The sequence below is a fragment of the Colias croceus genome, chromosome 6 (assembly GCF_905220415.1).
Source record: "Colias croceus chromosome 6, ilColCroc2.1".
Lineage (NCBI taxonomy): Eukaryota > Metazoa > Arthropoda > Insecta > Lepidoptera > Pieridae > Colias > Colias croceus.
The window spans coordinates 1,842,020-1,862,493 of record NC_059542.1 but is presented as its reverse complement, the minus strand read 5'-3'; the positions used below and the strand labels follow the sequence as shown (position 1 = coordinate 1,862,493).

The following is a 20,474-nucleotide window of genomic DNA, read 5'->3' as shown; positions in this document are numbered from 1 at the left end:
AACAGCAGGAATATAAAATATAAAACATTTATTATTGTACACATTGAGCAATAAACCCAAATTATATTTAAAATAAGAACATAATATAAAAATTTGAGTACATTTTAACAAAACAATCCAACCAAGGATGGGTTGGTTTATGTCACATGTTATTATAGAATTATAAGAAGGTACACATTGGAATGTAGAGCCATTTTAATATAATAAAATGTAAATTCGGTAACAAATTACAGTACACGCATTATTTGTTATTGTTGCCGGTTACAGGTTTATACTTTATATAATTACTGTAAAAATAACAATAAAGCCTCATTTATTCAAACATCTAGATTCTAGGATGTTAATGTGATGCTGTAGAATTGAGCAACTTCTGTATTAAAAATGGATTTTCTTATACATAAATTGTAATTACAATAAAAATTAAAGCTATGCATGTACATATTATATAAATTAGGTATATAAACGCGACGCAAGCGCCACAAAATTTGTCATTGTACTTCTATGAAGTAAGTTTATAATTGTCTTACAAAAATATGATTTACTTTTATTTAATAATATTAAATTGGACGTTTTATAATTCATATATTATTATTACAAAGAATTCGTTAAAGAAAATACACAAAAATTGAGTACATACGCAAATGATACAAATGAATACACAATAATGATTAATGAAAAACATGAATAATGATTTAGTGAAACGATTATTAAGGGTTATTAAGTTTGTATAAAATGAGGGTCGTTGGCTTGGTCGTTGGTAATATGTGATGGGTCGTTGAAGGTGTGTATAATATAAACTACAGAGTGGGTAATGAATGAATGAATAGGCTACAATATAATTAATGTATAATGGTAATGTATGTTAAGATGGTAACTGATTGTTAATAATATTATTATGTAACGCAATTTATAAAGTTTCACACAATTTTTATTCATAATAAATGGCAATATATTTTATTCACTGTTGTTATTTTACTGGTGCTAAGTATAGTTCATTATCAATTTATTCTTCGTTTGTTATTGGTTAAATGAAACTAGATAAGGTTTGATTTGTTTATTTATGTTAGTATCAAGGGTGCATAGCAACGATGATGTTGGTGAGCGCAGTTCTTGCGTCGCAGTTGGGGAACGCGTCGAGCACGTCCACCGCGCGCGAGATGTGCTCGCGCTGCACTTGCTTCGTTTGTTCTATGTTATTACTGCTTATTATGTTTTATTATCTGTTTATTTTTGTTAAATGAAACTGGTTAAGGTTTGATTTGTTTATTTATGTTAGTATCAAGGGTGCATAGCGACAATAATGTTGGTGAGCGCAGTTCTTGCGTCGCAGTTGGGGAACGCGTCGAGCACGTCCACCGCGCGCGAGATGTGCTCGCGCTGCACTTGCTTCGTTTGTTCTATGTTATTACTGCTTATTATGTTTTATTATCTGTTTATTTTTGTTAAATGAAACTGGTTAAGGTTTGATTTGTTTATTTATGTTAGTATCAAGGGTGCATAGCGACAATAATGTTGGTTAGCTCGGTCCTTGCATCGCAGTTGGGGAACGCGTCGAGCACGTCCACCGCGCGCGAGATGTGCTCGCGCTGCACTTGCTTCGTTTGTTCTATGTTATTACTGCTTATTTTCTTTTATTATTTATTTTTGTTAAATGAAACTAGTTATGGTTTGATGTGTTTATATTATTGTTAAATGAAACTAGTAAAGGTTTGATTTGTTTATTTATGTTAGTATCAAGGGTGCATAGCAACGATGATGTTGGTGAGCGCAGTCCTTGCGTCGCAGTTGGGGAACGCGTCGAGCACGTCCACCGCGCGCGAGATGTGCTCGCGCTGCACTTGCTTCGTTTGTTCTATACCGTTACCTGCTATTACTGCTTCGTAGAGCTGTAAATTTGTATGAAATGTGAAATGGTACTAAAAGTTAATCTCAATTAAAGTCGAGCCTTGATTGAAATTAATAACCAATAATAGAAACAGAAAAACATAATGTAAATTCCAGTCTGAAGCATATTTTCTTGGACAAAATATTATTGAGCGCAATTCGCCGTGTATTATAGTATATCGTGCCCACTGAGTTACTAAATATCAGTAGCAAGAATACAGATATAAAGAGCAGGAATAAAGATGAACTCTTGTATCCTCTTGCTCAGTATTTATTTCCCTAAACTCTGTATACTCACAGCATGATAATCCACATCGTGTACACTGCGTCTTCCCGCCTCTATATATTCATACAGTTCTGGTCTCGCTTCCAATGTAAAGGCTAGAGGGGCTCCAACTAGTGAAAAGCTGCTTGGTTCAGGACCCGTAAAGGACTCTAGGTCGAGGAATGCTTGCCATGCTAGCGCTAGGTGGCAACCGAAGAGGTAGCCCTGTGGATTTGACTCTTATAGAGTAAAAGTTAGAGAAAAAGAAGATAGAGTAGACAGAGTAAAAGAAATAGATAGAGTAAAAGTAGTAGGATAGAAAATAGGGACTTGGAAATGGAAATACGATAGTGATAAGGAAGCTCACGAGATTGGAATGTGGTACAGAATAGATAGGTTTAGAATATGTGGAGCAAATAAAAGTTAGGAAGATTTATGGAACTCAAATTCATTTATCTTATAATAAATTTTTCACGATATATTAAAAATACATTTTATTAAGTTATGAAAGAACCCAGACTTAATTTTTATAAAAAAAACAGATTTTTGAAGTGAAACTTCTTTATAAACATTTTTTCGTTACGCTAACATTTTTCCGTTACGCGCCATCTTTTTCTTATCCCTACCACGCGTGACTCGACGTATTTCTGTAAAGTTGCATCTAGTACATTATTTTTTGATAAATAAGGTCATAAAGAAGTTTCACTTCTTACGCGTGTGCACTAGTACACGCACACATTTTTTTTATTAGGTAAAGAGGCAACCCTGAAATTGAAAAGTTAAATTTCGCAACATTTGTCTCCAGAGGGAACTCTCCTTTGAACAAAATCTGAATTATAATTCAATACATGACACGGTTCTCTCCCTACGTCTATTTATGGAAAATGCCTGGAAAGTTATTCACGCAGAAAATAAATGTAAAGCATGTTAAGATAATGTATTAAGATGAAGGTTTTGAAACGAAAATGAACCGCATAAATTGTATAGAAGTGTAAAGAAGTACAACTGTATAGGTTTACAAGAAGTAGAGCCTAGGTGTATTTTTTTAAAATATACATATATGTATTAAATGTTAAGTGCACATAGTTGCAGAAGTATAAATATGTAGAGCTCTAAACATGTACATGGGAATAGATGTGCAATGTAGAGATATAAAAATGTAGAGATATTATGTTAACATGTTGACATGTTAACATGTAAAGATGTAAAAATGTAGAGATGTAACCATGTAGAGCTGTAAAGAGGTAGAGTTGTAAACACAGAGTCACAAACTTTACACTAAATGTAGAGTTTAATACAAACCTGTGTCTGCAGCTGTGAGTTATGTCCTGCAAGTTTGAGGGCAGCAGAACAGCTCTTGCCAAGTAGAGCGCCAGCGGCTAGTACGTGCCGCGCGACCCACTCGCGACGAGCACAACCTGCTACACCCGCCATTGGTAGAGGGGATGTTATGCATTCCCATTCTGTGGTACATAATAATAGTTTAAGAAATACATTCTGTACTACTAGTAAACTAATAGTAAAATACATTGGTTAAAAATACGTTTGTTTTATTTTCTCCTACATTCTATGATATATTCCATATAAACATGTAAATGGAAAGTTTGTATGTCGTAAAACTAAACAACCGTCGCGGTCGCAGATACGTAAGCGTATAAGCTAAGGACCAAAATAATAAAACACAGTATTAAAGAGAAAAACTAAATTGGTATATTCGAGCAATATTATAAGATCGACAGATTTTATCATTTCCGTAGACAGAGAAATATTTTCTATTCTCACAGCAATCAATAAACCACAAACCAAATCATTATTTAAATTACTATACGCAACACTACATTCATGACCTACTAAACTTAAAAAATGATAACTTTTTCGAGATTTCGTATTTGTATGAAAAATTGAGGGCAATATAACAGTTCAAAGACCGTTGGTTTTTACAAACCGGTTTTTATGACTGGTGAACGTGAGTCCTTATTAGTTAGCTCACTATTCGATAAACAATACGTGGTATAGGTACCTTGCAAGTTGCATCAATGATTTTTCAAGTGTAAGGTTACAATTTCGATATAATAGTAAATTTCTTGAAAGGTCTTTAATTTTATGCAGTACGTAAATACTAAAAATAATTTATGCATAATGCGGCAACTGGGCAGTTTGCTTCAAAATATCTTCTCGAATAAATTTTGCTATCATTAATAAAAATAAAAATTGTAAAATTACCCTCCAAAATATAACAGAGTTTGTTAATAAAGTGCAATTGATGTATCAGAATTGAAAAAAAAAAGACCGAAAGTCGAAAAAAGAAAGTCCTTCTAACACACTCTCAACTCCGAAGCTTAAAAAAAATTCAACGGTAAAATCCTGCCTCTGAAGTCTGACCTCGCATCGAAACCATCGGAATGACACAAAATCAAATACCACTAATTTACGAAATCAGATAGAGTCCGTTCGCTCAGCTTAATTCATATCGCACCAATGAACAGAATGCGCAATTTACTGTTTTGTAATCATATAGCACACTGCATGGTAATTACCAGTAACCTCCAAATTAAATGAAACATACATTTACAATCATATAATAAACGTTATTTCAAATGTACGCCATTAAGAAAATAAACGAAAGCTTCCAATACTTTCACGAGACAACAAAAAGTCGTCAACACCTTTTGCGATCATCAAGAAACATAGCAAGGTAAGAAACTTGCAATAAACATGTTCATGTAAGTAATGGACAACCCTAAAGTATCACTGTATACTGCGTGCTAAACAGTGCCTAGTATTGTTCAAGTGATGACATCACATTTTAAGGTATTTTGCAATTAAATGTTGACATTAAATATGATAATTTACCTATGGTCAAATAGGCGTAATGTCGTATTGTATTTATTACATGCTTCATATAGCCAAAGCGTGTATAACTACGATTGATAACTTCTCAAGGTCGTAGAAGAATGTCTTTTCAGAAGCTCATCATCATCATTGAGTAACCATGATTTGGTTGAAAAAGTATAATTATGTCGTATCTAAAACCTTACTTTAGCAATAGATACTTAGCTAGACACCTTACCTCATATTTAACATCACAAACATTGTGATCATTTTTCAATTCGCTATATATCAGTAATGTTATTTATTTCACAGTGTTATTTCTTGTTATATATAAACTGTGGTCATTTAGTTCATATAAACCAAGCTTTACACTCACATAGTCACATACCACATCACAGACATCATCTATTAAGCATGCTAGTCACACGGTGCTCGTGCATTCAGGGCGCGTCGACGTGGTTCCTTATTATCGTACAATAAGGAATTGTTTTAGAGAAATCGGACTCACAAGGTCGCGTATATTTGTGTATTGAAAAGGTTTTATGTTTTAAACACATCTTCAGTCTTCTAATAAAGAAAAAAAGTTTATATACTACTGTAATTTCGCAGGCTCTTGTCTTGTCTATAATTAAATAACATTCTCTCCTTTACAATATGTACTGTTGAATGAATATAGTGGGAATTCGAATTTATTAATTATTGCACTTTTCATTTTTACTTAGTTGCTACCTGCATTATAAAATACACCTTTAAGAGTAACATAGAGTGTAGAATCTTCACCAAAAGTTAAAACTACTGAGAAAGGTAAACTGCGAAGAAAGCCAACCTAGTACATTTGCTGTGGCTAGAAATTTTCCACCACTTAGTGTATTTCAAATCTCAATTATCTACTTCCAATTTAGACCTCTTAGGTACCTTAAAAAGAGAAATCACCAAAACCGTCCAAACACGTGAACACTGACATATTGACACGGTTGTCGGATATAGGTGTTTGCCCATTAATTATTATGCAAATATGTTCGCTGGAGCGACTGTGTTTGCTCACGCTTTAAGCATATTACCATAATCGTATAACCGAGTGGTTTTCTGTCAGAACGCATATTCACTTTTCATTAGGCGATATTTGAACGATTATTCCCCATATTTAAGGAGCTTATGATAAACAAAAGATAAAGATGAAAAGTTCCTGAATGAACCATTTCTGATTTCTTTTTAATTAGTCAGGGATTATTTTTAAGGCCTATTTTTCTCATACACTATGATAAAAGGCACACTATGATAGAAGATAAAGAGTATTGATATTTTTATAATTCAGCTGGTAGTATCAGGTCTTGAATACTTAGACGCGTACGACGAGACCAAGAATATTATAGGTACCTAACAAAAAGTATCCGTAAAATTGTTTAGCAAACTTATTTTAGCAATTAGGTACCTATAGAGTGTCAAACAAACTAGGTATATACTAATAATAAATTTGGAATTACATAATGAATCAAAATGTAACCTTACCTAAAGCAGGTTGTCTTTGGTCCTCCGGCAATGGTCTTGAAGGAAGAGGATTGTTCTGATCATCTCTTTCTCCCAGAAACTCCGCCTCAGCGAGATCACGAACCGCGGATGACATAAGCTCTACTAATTCTTGATTTCTATAACAAAACAATTATTCTGCATTTTAATAGCGGTATGATAGGAAGGAAGAAATCCATACTAATATTATAAATGCGAAAGTAACTCTGTCTGTCTGTTACTCAATCACGCCTTAACTACTGGACCAATTTGCATGAAATTTGGTATAGAGATATTTTGATACCCGAGAAAGGACATAGGATAGGTTTTATCCCGGAAATCCCACGGGAACGGGAACTAAGCGGGTTTTTCTTTGACTACGCGGGCGATGCCGCGGGTTGAAAGCTAGTAATTTATATTTTATTCTATTTTCTCGCTACATGTTTAAAACTAAAACTAAAATCATAAAATATTCCAATGTGGTACTGAAAAGGAGTCCTGAGTATGCAAAGCAGACTCAGTTGTGATTTTCAGTAATGTAATAATTAATTTGATAGAAAAAATAGAATCTACACTTTGCATAAGTACCCATACTTTATAGGCCATTGCTAATTAAAACTTTATTTGCAACGAACAAGAGCGTATGAAATCACAATTTATGTGTACAAGTTTTTAACTATGAATAAAAATATTTAATGTGTAGTAACAAATATAGTTAAACATATTTCACGAACATATTTGTAAATCAATAGTTTATCTTACATTGCGTTATGTATAGGTTTGTCCTTGTAACATGATACAGGTGAAAGTTAGGATGGTTCGATGCCAGTATCTACCGGAATCATTAACCGCAATCAAGTATAACCTTTAGAAATAGGGACGCAATATATCCATATCCTTGTGTTATATATACTAAACGAAATGCTCTAGACATTGGAAACGTACATTTTCTTATTAAGATGTTTCTACACTAATTTAACAAGAATTGATTTAATTATCTTCGTGTTTTTAGAGAATAAACTCAAAAAATAAACGATGTTAAAATTCTTTAATCTATAGAAAGCTATCTGAGAAATCAACATTATTTTTGAATAGCACAGAATTTGCTTTTTAATTTCATTATGCTTCATCCAGGCCAGGGTATTGAGACAAGCAGCAGATAAATAAATATAATCATTTACTTTTACCACAATCTTAACAACATCGGGTCACACATAATTACAGCTAAAGTGTAGTTCCTCGGACCTCGGTAAAGGCACATGAATGAAGCCCCATACAGTTATGTGAATCACTTTCACCTCATATCGTAACCGTTACATTCTGGTACACAAAGTACCGCTGATTAATTTTATAAGGCTGAGATATTTAAATAAAAGTTTAGTTAGAGAAATAATTATAAATTATTTATCTTTGAACCTGTATATTAGCTCACTAAAATTTTAAAACTATGCTCGATGTTCTATTCTGTTTACAAGTGAATGCTCAAATGTATACCAACCGAAAATGTTCGTTTAATCACATAAACATAGTACGATTTATATCCTGTAAAAAATAATATAAGGTGAGACGGTAACATTCTTTGAAGATGAGCTTTTTAAAATAATAATATATCGAAAGTATTATTCATTCTTGCTTGTTAATCAACACAAATATGGACTTCCTACTTAAATCAACTCGTCGCAAAAAGCTAATTGCTAAAGATTCATCTTGTATATGTACAAATTGATATTGCGAAGTAATGTGACCTTTATATTTTCTTTATATATTGACCTTTTATGCTTGCTATAAGGAAATAAATTCTCCTGTAATATGACTAAGCCATAGACAATGGAGAAAAGTTTCATAATTGTACAATTTATATTTGAATTTGTTAACTTTATTGTATCTTAGGTGTAATCATATGCCTTAATTAAATACCTACATAAATCATAAATTAGGTATTATTCCCTTTCTCACCACATCTGTAATATCTATGTATAAAATTTACTTTATCGCTATTCAGAAAAAATCCTACGACCATTTGTCCAAAATCTTCATTGTGAGAATTTATCGTGTTTACAGGTAGCTGTCAGTGGACAGCATTTTATTTTACGCGACGAATTTGCAACTGTATTTTTTATTGCCAAAGCCTGCATTATGACCATAAAGATATGCAACGTTTATGGCCATAAACGCAGTTACTAGAAATATGCGTATTCTGTTTTCGTGTCACTGGTATAGTTTGAGGAAATTGCACTAAATCCTAGTAAGAATAATATACGAATGTATGAGTAACGTATAAGTATTGTGGTCAAGTATTTCTATAATCTAATGGTAACAATACTTTAATAATAATTGGGTTTCCCAGGACCGTCTTCTATAGCTATAAGCTATGGTATCACAGAATTTGATGAGTGTCCTTAGCATTAGAAAGTAGACAATTATTGTTACTTATCTACCTTGCTATAAAAATAAAATACAAAATTGAACAAGATTTTCAATTCAATTACAATTTCATAATTTAAAATTAAAAACATCAGCACCAACGCAAGATAGGTAAATAAATAATCTTTCTATAATATTGACAATATCTTTTAATTACTTCTTTAGATAAAGCCAAATCATTTACACCGGACTTAATTACTGCCTCATTATGCTGTTGAATGATTTGAAATTATTAAGTAATAACTGCAATCATTAAGTTTTTTTGCAAGTATTGTCCGGAGATAATAATATTATATTGTTTTGATTCCTATGTACCTAAGGCTCCTAAGGGATTTGGTTAAAAACTTTTATAAGTACTAAAACTAGGTTTGTACCAACATCTTTGGGCAGTTTGATCGGATTAACTCACAATCCGAATTTTGGTTGTAGAATACTCTGAATTACAGTAATACATACCTACAGGCTACATACGTCTTTGTACAATTTTATAGGCACGCTATTTTCTAGGTAGATGGAATATGTCACTGTGTCACTATGTAATTTTTATCATAAAAATTTTTATTTCTCTGAAGGTCTATATAAATGTAATCTATACAAAATTTCACATTTATAGATAATATTAGTATTACCACATAATAATAACTAGTAGCTATAGGTAATAAATACCTTGAACATGCATTTGTTATTGTTATACAATGCTTCGGGGAAAATTTACTTTTTATGAATCGTAACTTATTGTATAAGGAAAACATTCGTTACAATTTATTAACCAAATACAATTCGCGGTAAAAATTAGCATTTAGAAGATATTAAACGAATACTTTATATGCTTTCGTTTATTGTAAATCTTTTATATTGTTATGCTAGGTACTTATTATTTGATTTCACACCTTCCCTTCAAATCTATCTCCTAAATAGTATATATATTATGTATGTTTTGTCGTATACATATCTTGTACAAAATTTTGTCAAAACTTTTGTTGTCATTTTTTTTTTCTTTTTGTTTATTAGAATTTATATTTTGATAGTAAGTAAGTATTTATTTTGGTAATCAGTCATTCTTAATGTTGTCTCAGTCGCTTTAATTTGTAAGATAAAAATGTAAAAAATAAATCACGTTAAATCTCTCGCATCTTTTGTATTTAAATTATATTTAGCTATGTTATTAAATTTTAAACTAAATTATCCACATAAAAGTTACACAGAAATAAGAGGCCATTTAAAAATTAAATTTGGCGCAGTAATGATACGTTAAAGTTAAGAAATTTAGAAAGTCATGACACTGAAGACGCGTATTCAATTATTACAGTTATTATCTTGATCATTAAATCACTTTAAAATTTAAACAGAGTATGATATTTTTTAGTGTTAAGTATAATAGAATTATTTTTCATTTAAATTATAAAGCTTTGTACAAGTTATCTTTACAAATTAATGTTATTATAGTGTTAGATTTAATTTTTTATTTTATTACATTTATGTTTCTTCCTAGCTAATTTACCTATATGGAGGCGCGCGTCCATGTTCACGAGTTCCTTGTGCACGAGATGTGATGTGCAAATCGTCTCTATTTCCACTTACTCTGTGTAAGCTAGTATTCTCTACTCACCGCAAGTTAGCGAGCTCTGTGCACGAGTTGGCCAGCAGATAGTCGCCGCTAAGCAGAGCGATCTTGTTCCCGAACATCATGTCGTCCGGGTCGCCCGCGGCGGGCCTGCGTGCGTTCATGTTCACGAGCCCCTTGTGCACGAGGTGGGAAGTGCGTATCATCTCTGTTACTTCGGCTAGCGCACGTTGGCTGCAGAATTGGTATATTTTAAATGACTTGTATAATATTTATTTTGCTGCCAAAATAACATAGAGAGAAAGAGGAGAGAAGTTAATTTTAACTTAAATACAAAATGTAACTTTATAATCATTTTAATAAAGAATTTACAATATCATTGAGTTTTATTTTATAGCTCCTAACTATGATACTCCTTAAAAAGCAAGGAACCTAACTGGTATACCTAAAGTTGGAAATTTTGAAAAAACTTCATTTTGGCGGCAAGAGATGAAACATGTGCCAATCGATAGTACATCAAAATACAAATAGGAAATACTCTTTGGTAAAATGTCGTAATTGATACGGTTTCGGAATAAATAAGGGTTAAAAAAATATTTTTTTTTTCAGTTTTTTGAATTATTTGTTACTTCTTACACTTAAAGGTTAAAACAAAGCATATAAAACTTCTAATTTGTAAAAAAAGGGTTATAAAATGTTGCATTACTATCTAAACCAAAGTAATAAACCAACTTTGGGCTAGGGATACGCACGTGCGGTGCGTCACTTATTACAAATTAGAAGTATTTGCTTTGTCTTAACGTTTAAGTGTAAGAAGTAACAAATAATTCAAAAAACTAAAAAGAAAAAATTTTTTTTAAACTCTTATTTATTCCGAAACCGTATCAATTACGACATTTTACCAAAGAGTATTTCCTATTTGTATTTTGATGTACTATCGATTGGCACATGTTTCATCTCTTGCCGCCAAAATGACTTTTTTTTTTATCGCAAATTGGTAGGTATACCAGGCTTCATACTAAAATGTCCCATGCTCTTTGAATATACATTTAAAAACCAAGTGAATTATACCGCTTTACTGACATTGTTCCAGGGTACATTTTTCCGTAAATTCCTCTTAATTTCCCGCGGAAGCCTAATAGTTAAAGTAAAAATATGTCACTTACCTGTGCAAAACTCCAGCTGCCTTATCCTGCTCCATGTCTGGTATCTCAGGGCTGTGGCCAGCAGCCTTCGAAACCAGTAGAACGATGAGACCCCACGCTTGCATGTTATTCTTGCCATTGTAGAGCAGATTCCTGAAACAATGTGTACATTATAGTGTATGTTCTAACCTTAAAAATGCTGGATGCTGTGGATATGGAACGCATTCTCCTAAATATTTTGGATTGTGTTTTGTCGTATCGTGATGATATATAATATACCTACCCTACCTATAACTTGTAAGTAGAAATTATGTCGTAAGGATATTGTATCGCAATACGTAAAGTGAAACGCAGTTATATAGTTACTTCGTTGTAATTAGTGCTATAATTAATGAGAAATTTTATTCCCGGTCGCATGAGCGCATCGGTCCAAAAAGCTAAATATTAAATAATATATTGCCCGTCAATCCTTCAATTATACGGATCGTATTTTCTTCAACAACACTAGTTACTACTGAAAAATGCAAACAATTACTAATAATTTCCAAAGGACATACCAATATCCGCAATATAATCTAATTAATTATAGACAAAATCGCTCTTCCTAAAATTATAATTTCGTTTTAATTTACAAGAATATAGTTATTATCATAATTTCGGTACATATGTGTGTGAAGTACTTAAAAATAAGATACCTATGCTAAATGCCGTGCACACCCAAGTCCTGACTCCTGGCCTTTCCACGCGATGATGTAAAAAGAAAAAGAAATGCATAGTTCATTGCACATTCAGGTGATCACATGATAACGTGATGTTACGTCTTATTACGTTGTATACGGTAATAGTATTATTACGTAATAATCATATTGATTTTTACGATTATATTCGTAGATTTTATACAAGCTAATTCTCTGAGAAACTGCTGTACGGATTTTAATTTTTAACTATCTTTGGCATGACTTTAATCTTATATTCTTATTTGATACTTAATAGTTAATACTTATCCAGTTATCCTATCCTACTAATATAAAAAATGCGAATGTTTGTGAGGATGGATGTGTCTGTGAATGTTTGTTACTCTTTCACGCAAATACTACCTTCTGATTGGATTACAATGAAGTTAAGCACACATATGGAAGGTACGTAACTTGGATAGATTTTATCCCGCAAATCCCACGGGAATGGGAACTAACTACCTATACGGATTTTTCTTTGAAAACGCGGGCGAAGCTACGGGCCGCAGCGCGGGCAGAAAGCTAGTATATAGGTACCTATATATTTTAAAATTTATCGTAATATAAAGATGTTATTACTTAAAGGTAGGTAGGTAGGTAGGTATTATTGAAAGTGAAAAAAGTGAAGTTAGGTACCTATGCAAGAAGGATTGAAGTTTTTTATCACTTTTATACCTACCTACGTTTTGAAGTGAAACTTCTGTTAGACGTAACTTTTGATTTAATATTTTTGTGGATGAGTAGTTGTCAACATAGTTGTCACTGTTTCCTGTCCGAACATGCTTAGCTGTCGTATACTATAAATTGCCGCGTTCCTTTGTCTCGTGGCGCATTCGTACGAATCGTGCCTAGGGGCTCGGACGTTGTTTATACGACGTTCGACCCAACTACCCTCACTTTGCTAATAGTCGTTGACTCGCTGCGTTTTGTTATCAACTACCTACATCAATTAGGTAGCTGTGTAGAATCGCAGTACATTCTTATTACATTTCAAACTAATATTTAACCCAGTCTCGCGTGTCTTTTCTATTATCAGAAGCGGGATAGAATTCAAGCCTACACTTGTTAATTGTTTTGAGTTTACGTTGTTTTGTAACGGCATACTGGCGTTTGTGTTTTTTCGTGCGTTGTGTGAAGTAAAAGTTTGTTACGTGGATAATTGTAACGGGAATGTAGTTCATCGAAGGAATTGTGTGTAGTGATCCAAATCGCTAGTCGAACTCCGGCGTTGAGGTATTGTCTAGTCGCTGACGTATCGTAGTGATGTATTTCACTAGTCGAACGAGCGTAGATATACCAAGATACGCGAACGGAGTGCCTCTGTTATGTGGAGTGGTTATTGTTCTGTAAAGTCAGTGTGGCCGAGGCAGGATGGTGTGTAATCCCGAGATGAACTACCGTAGTGTTTTAATACGAGAAAAGGCGTACGAGGACGTACGATTGTCAGTATGGCCGTGTTAGACGTAACTTTTGATTTAATATTTTTGTGGATGAGTAGTTGTCAACATAGTTGTCACTGTTTCCTGTCCGAACATGCTTAGCTGTCGTATACTATAAATTGCCGCGTTCCTTTGTCTCGTGGCGCATTCGTACGAATCGTGCCTAGGGGCTCGGACGTTGTTTATACGACGTTCGACCCAACTACCCTCACTTTGCTAATAGTCGTTGACTCGCTGCGTTTTGTTATCAACTACCTACATCAATTAGGTAGCTGTGTAGAATCGCAGTACATTCTTATTACATTTCAAACTAATATTTAACCCAGTCTCGCGTGTAATTTCTATTACTTCTTTATTTTTCTGTGGATCTTTCAAACTAATTAAACATACCTACCCACCTAATACCTATTAGGCCCTCGCCACACTATTAGACGCAAAATCCTTACAAATTCGCAGATCGACCGATCCTTCACGTAGTGTGATCGCTGATGTAAATAAATAGGTACCTAAGTAATACCTACTTTGCAACGTAATTTAGTTTCAATCAGTTTAGATAAACATTGTTTTTCTTCTGACACAATGAATTTGAAATTATTTTACACAAAATCTCCGACCATCTTCAAATTGCCAGAACTAAATAGATACAATTTAATTTAATGGGACCAAAAATCATCAAAATCAGTTCAATCCGTAGAAAGTTTTGAGGTAACAAACCCAAGAAAATACCTACGAAATGAGAACCTCCTCTTTTTTGGAAGTCGGTTGAAATAGAAAATAAATAGTAAATAAACTTACTTAGCTGTTTTTAATAAAGGATGATTGCTGCCGACTAATTTTCTTAAATGTAGCGCAACATTCGCAATTTCGTCGCTCAAGACCCATCTCAAGCTGAGAAAGGAGGTTGGATAGCCAACAATCTTCTCAGCCTCACTCACGGCTCTGTTCCAATCTGGTTTTGTGTTATGTTGAGAAACAGCTGCTCGTTGAGTATTGCATGTGCTCACTTCCCTTACACAAGGTCCCCAAACTTTCGCAACCAGCGCACTTGATGGGGAAACTTTCACCAAATCGCATCTCAAAACATTCCATAAACGACTTAAACTCATTTTGAAATTCTTATTCGCACACTTATGTACCAATTTTAATTTTAAAGCACTGCGACACTTTTTAAGTAATTCTTAATTTAAACGCCGAACATAATTCGGAAAAAAATAAAAAAGACTCACAACACTTGAAATCAATTAATGTATTGTATAATTAATATATTATACGTTTAAGCTGTTATATTAAAATTTATATTTACGTTATTTATAAACAAAAATCGCGTAAAATGCAAGCGGCCATCGACGTCCAATAATTTGCCGCTAAAACTATGAACTAAAGTTGAACTAAAATATTCATTCAAAAGTTAAACACGAATGGCGAATGTGAATGTAGCTAATCGCTGATTGGTTTCCCTTACGCAGTGCTGATTGGTGGTTTGTAAATTTGTAAATCAATGACGTTAGCCTTTTTTGATATGGCAATGAGCGATGACATTTTAAGGCATCTAAGCACCATATATTATATACTGTATGACATTTCCTCGAATTTCTTCTAAAATCGAAATGAACATGGTTAAATATGGTTAAATAATTTTAATTTTACAATAATAATCTACATATTAAAATGTGTAAATAGGTAGTATACTACTGGAAAAAAAATATTAAAATATAGAAATATCATCATTATGACATTAATATTATATTGATATCGAAACCATATGCATCTGAAGTGGAAGTTGTAATTTGGCAATTACTTCTTTCACTTTCTATAGGAGCTCCACGGCGAAGATAGGAATTCAATTCGACCGGTACATATATATAATTTTTTTTATGTATGTACACCTGTGGTGTACATCGATTACTCCGAGGTTTCTGAACCGATTTATGTGATTCTTTTTTTGCTTTGCGGAATGGTGTCGAATTGATCCCATAAAAATTTTATTCGGATAGGCCCGCTCACAGGGCCCGCTAGTTTTTATTTGACTTAATATTGCAGAAAAAGGACATGAGTTGCCCCTTTACAAATGTGACTTAGGGGTGCTAGAAAAGTTTATCTGATAAAAAACCTTTATAATATTACCTACTACAGTAACTTTATAAATTATACGATATTCATACAAAAAACAAATACATTAACATATATACCTACTCAACGCAAATCTATAACCCTTTTTCTCTCAGAGCTTTTTCTCGTAAATTTTCCTCTTATTTTGGGCGATGACAGCGCCGTGTCTACGAGACTTATTTCGCGGCGCGTGCTCTATGCTCACAATCGAATTACTATAGTGTTTTTTATTCATTCCCAAAATCCCAAGTCGCCATTCAGTGATCTCCCATTCTCCCAGAGCAGCTCATTGCTGACAAGTTGCTCACTTCACTGCTCAATGCTCATCAAGTAATCAGTTCTTCACTCATCAGTCATCACTCATCGCTCATCAGTCATCAGTGATCAGTCAATCGCGCAACACCGGCCGTTGTAGTCGACTGTAGGGGTCACTATAACTGCTCGCCGGCTTTTTTGCGTTCTAGATATCTTGCAATTTATTGCTTCTACATTTTCATTTTTTACAGACTCGATCTGTGAAAGTGCAAACCAAACTAAGTGCCGGAACCGTGCATAGTTTTTTAAATTAATCGAACTTATTTTCGAGGTAAGATAATATATTTTAACAGTGCATCTATGAAACCTATATGAAAGCGCTGGAGCGCCGGTTTAGGTCTTTTCTCAGTATTTCGTCCACGTGTGAACTGCATACGTGGTGAAAGTATGAAATTGTCAATATATAATGAAAACAATAAAAAACAATTGAATTCCAATCGTTGAGAATCGATCCCATAAATTTTTATTGTGTAATTAACGATTCTCTTACGTCAGTCTTCAGAGATCTAATTCTCTGGTCTGTGATTGTTATTTATTAAGTTTAGTATAGATTGGCATGCCATTAGTTCCGCGCATTTAGCTAATATTGTGTTGCTATTTGCTGCTTAGTGTATTTAGAAAATGAAAATGGGTCAAAATTCTACTAGGTTACATTAAAAATGTATCTATCTTACCAGCTACTATTTTGTTACTAGTATTCAACTTGTTATAAAATATACTTTTTTAAATAGATAAGTTCTACAAATAAAATTTGAACAATTATTTAATAGCTCTTCTGATCAGATTTTTTAACTTTTCATTCAAGGCAATGTGAAACAAAATTAGATTAAAATATTTTTTTTATTAAACAGTAAATATGTATTTTCTTTTTTATACTACGTTCTAATAATAAAAAAATGTATTATAAATATTAAATAGAACTCTATTAGAAAAAATCCTTCGGTCAGAGACAGTACATTGAAACAATATTTAAATTGCTATAATATGTTTAGATTATTTTGTGGTAAAGTCTTGCCAGGGATCTTCGAAAGCCAGATTAAAGAGAACCCGCGCTTAATGTTAAACCCTGTCTTTTTGTGTTAAAACAGGTAAAGTTTTTAATATTTGTGTCGACAGACTGGAGATGGCACTCATACATTACATGCTCAGCTGAAATATTCATTTACCAGTTACTGGCCACTTGGCCTTTTTTTATAGTGGGGAAATCTTCCAAAGATACCCACGGCCCCCGGGGAAGGAGCCGTGGGTTATGTCGGATTCTTATCGACTAAAACCCCACTGTGTTCCGTCGAGCCGCTTTAATGATGGGGCCGCGGGTATTGATTAGAATTCTTTCGGGACCCTGGCCACTTGCCCTGGTTTTTTAGGTTTTTAATTTTATTGAATTTTATAATTATCCTCATCTAACCACCAGAAATGGAATAAAACAAAAATGAGTAAAATAAATTATCAGCTGTTCTTTTGTTTTTATTTGTTAAATTTAAAATGTTTGTTCCGATCTTAAAAAATCAATTGGGCTGAATTCTAGCAAGTTAGTATCAATTATAAAATTATGCTCCTGGCTTGACATGAGATAAAATTAACACTAGGTACAGATGTAGAGCTGCCAGAGATCACTTATAGTGATTAAGATCTGTAACTAACTATTTGAGTGCCATAAATAACTTTTTATTCATATTATGTATTTAATTTTTGCAATATGAAAATATGTGTGTATAGCGCCCGGCATACTTCTTGGCCAAAAAGTAGTGTGGTGGCGGAAGTTTGCGCAACAAGTACATTTTTTAATGTGCAAGCTTCCCCCTCCACGCTACTTTTTGGCCAAGAAGTTTGCTGGGCACTATACCATGTAGAACTTTCCATTCATTCATTTAGAGGTTTTATACTTATTTCATTTAATACATTATTCACATTCTTACTGAACGGGATACAAAGCCTTAAGCATTAAAATGTTTATCATTTTTACAGATGGTTTATCATTATCAGTACCTATGTATTATGTCTGGGCGGCGTCTGTAGTCAACAACATCAAGTTACAAATGTTGCGCAATTTGGTCTTGTTATTGAACTATCATTACTATTCTAGGGCAAGGTGAAATATGCCTTGAGGTATTAAGACGCCATACATTTTTAAACCCAAAATCTATATACCCAAGTTATTAGTGTTAAGAAAATTGATTTAGTACAAGTCTTCAATGATCTTTGAAGGTTGAAACAATTTGCGTTCTGCGTTCAAAAATAAAACAATTTTTATATAATTACATAAATTTGTGGGTAAATACCGTTCATAAATACCCTTGCATGTACTTCATAATTTAACAGTCACCACACATAATACCTAACTAATCGTTATTGGTAGCCAGATCGGGACATCGTACATTTGCGAATTAAATATCGTAATGGTCTTCTAGTAGACAAATATTTTGCGTGTGTAGATAATCTGTTCGAGTGAGGAATTTCTATTATAAATAACTCTGAATGCTGAATAAGTGAATAGGTATCTACAGATATTCCTTGCGCATCTCATAGGTAATATTCATGAGGTATAAATTCCGTGGAAGTTTCGAGAACATTTTCCATAGCTGGTGAAAACCATACTATACCTTATTTGGAAGTTGAAACTCGTAATACTTACTAGGTATGTTATACAACATACTTTGGCATCTCCCCGTCTCTACATAAATAAATTTAATTTTGTATGTAACAAGTAATAAATCGTACCTAAAATGCATATTTTAATGAGGAAGAAGAGTGGAACAGAAATATCGTTATCAGTTGTTAATGGTATTAATTAGATCCTTATCTTGTTGGTTCTAGATATCGATCTTGCGTCAGCCCACGCAATTTTAAGGGAACGTATTAGGTAGGTACGTTCCAGGGGAAACTATTGACCTTGGGAAAGAAATTCAATGAAAAGTTCAAATACCCGGTTGTTATGGCTGATATTTCAATAGTTAACAGGAATTATATTTTCCTCATAGCATTGAGAAATACCAATTACTTTATAACCAGGACTTTGATTATTTAGCAATTTTTGGATAAACAATTCGTGTATTCGTGTGAAATTTATGTTTTTGAAGTAGAAGTTTCTAGTAAAATTGACAAAATATCTTCCATAGGTATGGAGTGGGAAGGGCCGCCCAAGCAAGGCTTGTACGACCCTCAGAACGAGCACGAGGCCTGCGGAGTTGGTTTTGTTGTTGCTATCGACGGAAAACGTACTCATAAAGTAAGTTTTACGAATAAACTAGAAAGATGTAAATTTCATGATTGTAAATCTATAGGTATCTATAGCACTCTGCACTAATGACCTGGTTCTGAAAACTGTGTCTTGTTAGACAATTTTAGAATCCACATAGACATTTTAAAACAACGAGAATAATCAGCTGGTTTGTGTGTCGCCTAGTTAACTTAATTTTATAGCATAGTATTATATTATCTGTGGTTTTATTTACCTTTGCGTATAGTTATATTATTGGTCTGTGTTTTTAAAAATGCAATCTGCATCACTTTAATTCTATTAGGATTATTGTTCGTTTTCCCCAACTCCGTTTTCCTTCCATTTAACGTATTCTGAATCTATTTAGCACTATTATATTGATTGCTACTTATGAGTTATACCTATCTACGCCAATATTATAAGGAAAGATTTGTATGTAACGAATGAACTCAAATCTGGACTGATTTTAAAAATTCCCTTCCCATAAGCAAGCTTCTCTTCAACAAGTAACAAACAATGAATAAAATATTATGGTTATAGTACTTGGCTAGTTCTGGTATAATCTTAAATGATTTTCTTTAGATCGTCCGCGATGCCGAAGTCCTTGCAAAACGTATGGAGCACCGCGGCGCCTGCGCGTGTGACAATGACACCGGCGATGGCGCTGGTGTTCTAACTGCTATACCGCATCAGTTCTATTGTGCTCAGCTGAGGTAAGATTTTATTGCGTTTGCGTTATAAAATAATTAACGCTCGACATCTGCCATGTACCTATAAAGCGATGGCTCTAGACATTTGTTGGATTTCTCGCAACAGTGAACACACTCTTTTCACCATTTCAAACGAAGTTTTTTAAGAATAGGTATTTGTTTAGGATAGGCTAGTAAAGCCAATTTGATTTTATACAGACGGAAATTGATTTTCTATTTCATTATTTACAAATTAGCTCTAGCGCATATTAACAATATGAATCATCTAATCCTAAATTCAACAACGAACCATTTTAAACACAACAAACTTCCGAGCACAGACTTGGC

General features: G+C 33.4%; 2 protein-coding genes across 3 annotated transcripts in view; one reads left to right on the top strand and one right to left on the bottom strand.

Annotated features, from left to right (window-relative positions):
- Positions 1-11: 11 nt before the first annotated feature.
- On the bottom strand, positions 12-15,174 carry LOC123692583 (all trans-polyprenyl-diphosphate synthase PDSS2). Its single transcript, XM_045637345.1, has 7 exons — positions 14,589-15,174; positions 11,642-11,773; positions 10,521-10,709; positions 6,491-6,627; positions 3,452-3,612; positions 2,183-2,374; positions 12-1,886 (listed from the first exon to the last, which is right to left on the bottom strand). Exons 1-7 carry the CDS (start codon positions 14,897-14,899, stop codon positions 1,734-1,736), a joined length of 1,275 nt encoding a protein of 424 aa, XP_045493301.1. The 5' UTR covers positions 14,900-15,174; the 3' UTR covers positions 12-1,733.
- A 1,117-nt stretch (positions 15,175-16,291) lies between these two features.
- LOC123692791 (glutamate synthase [NADH], amyloplastic) overlaps positions 16,292-20,474 on the top strand; it is a 63,199-nt gene continuing 59,016 nt past the window's right edge. For both annotated transcript variants that reach the window (XM_045637584.1, XM_045637583.1), the window contains exons 1-3: positions 16,292-16,488; positions 19,337-19,446; positions 20,020-20,150. In XM_045637584.1, coding sequence (XP_045493540.1) covers positions 19,339-19,446; positions 20,020-20,150 — 239 coding nt within the window. In that variant the 5' untranslated portion in view covers positions 16,292-16,488; positions 19,337-19,338. The remainder of the gene's footprint in view (positions 16,489-19,336; positions 19,447-20,019; positions 20,151-20,474) is intronic.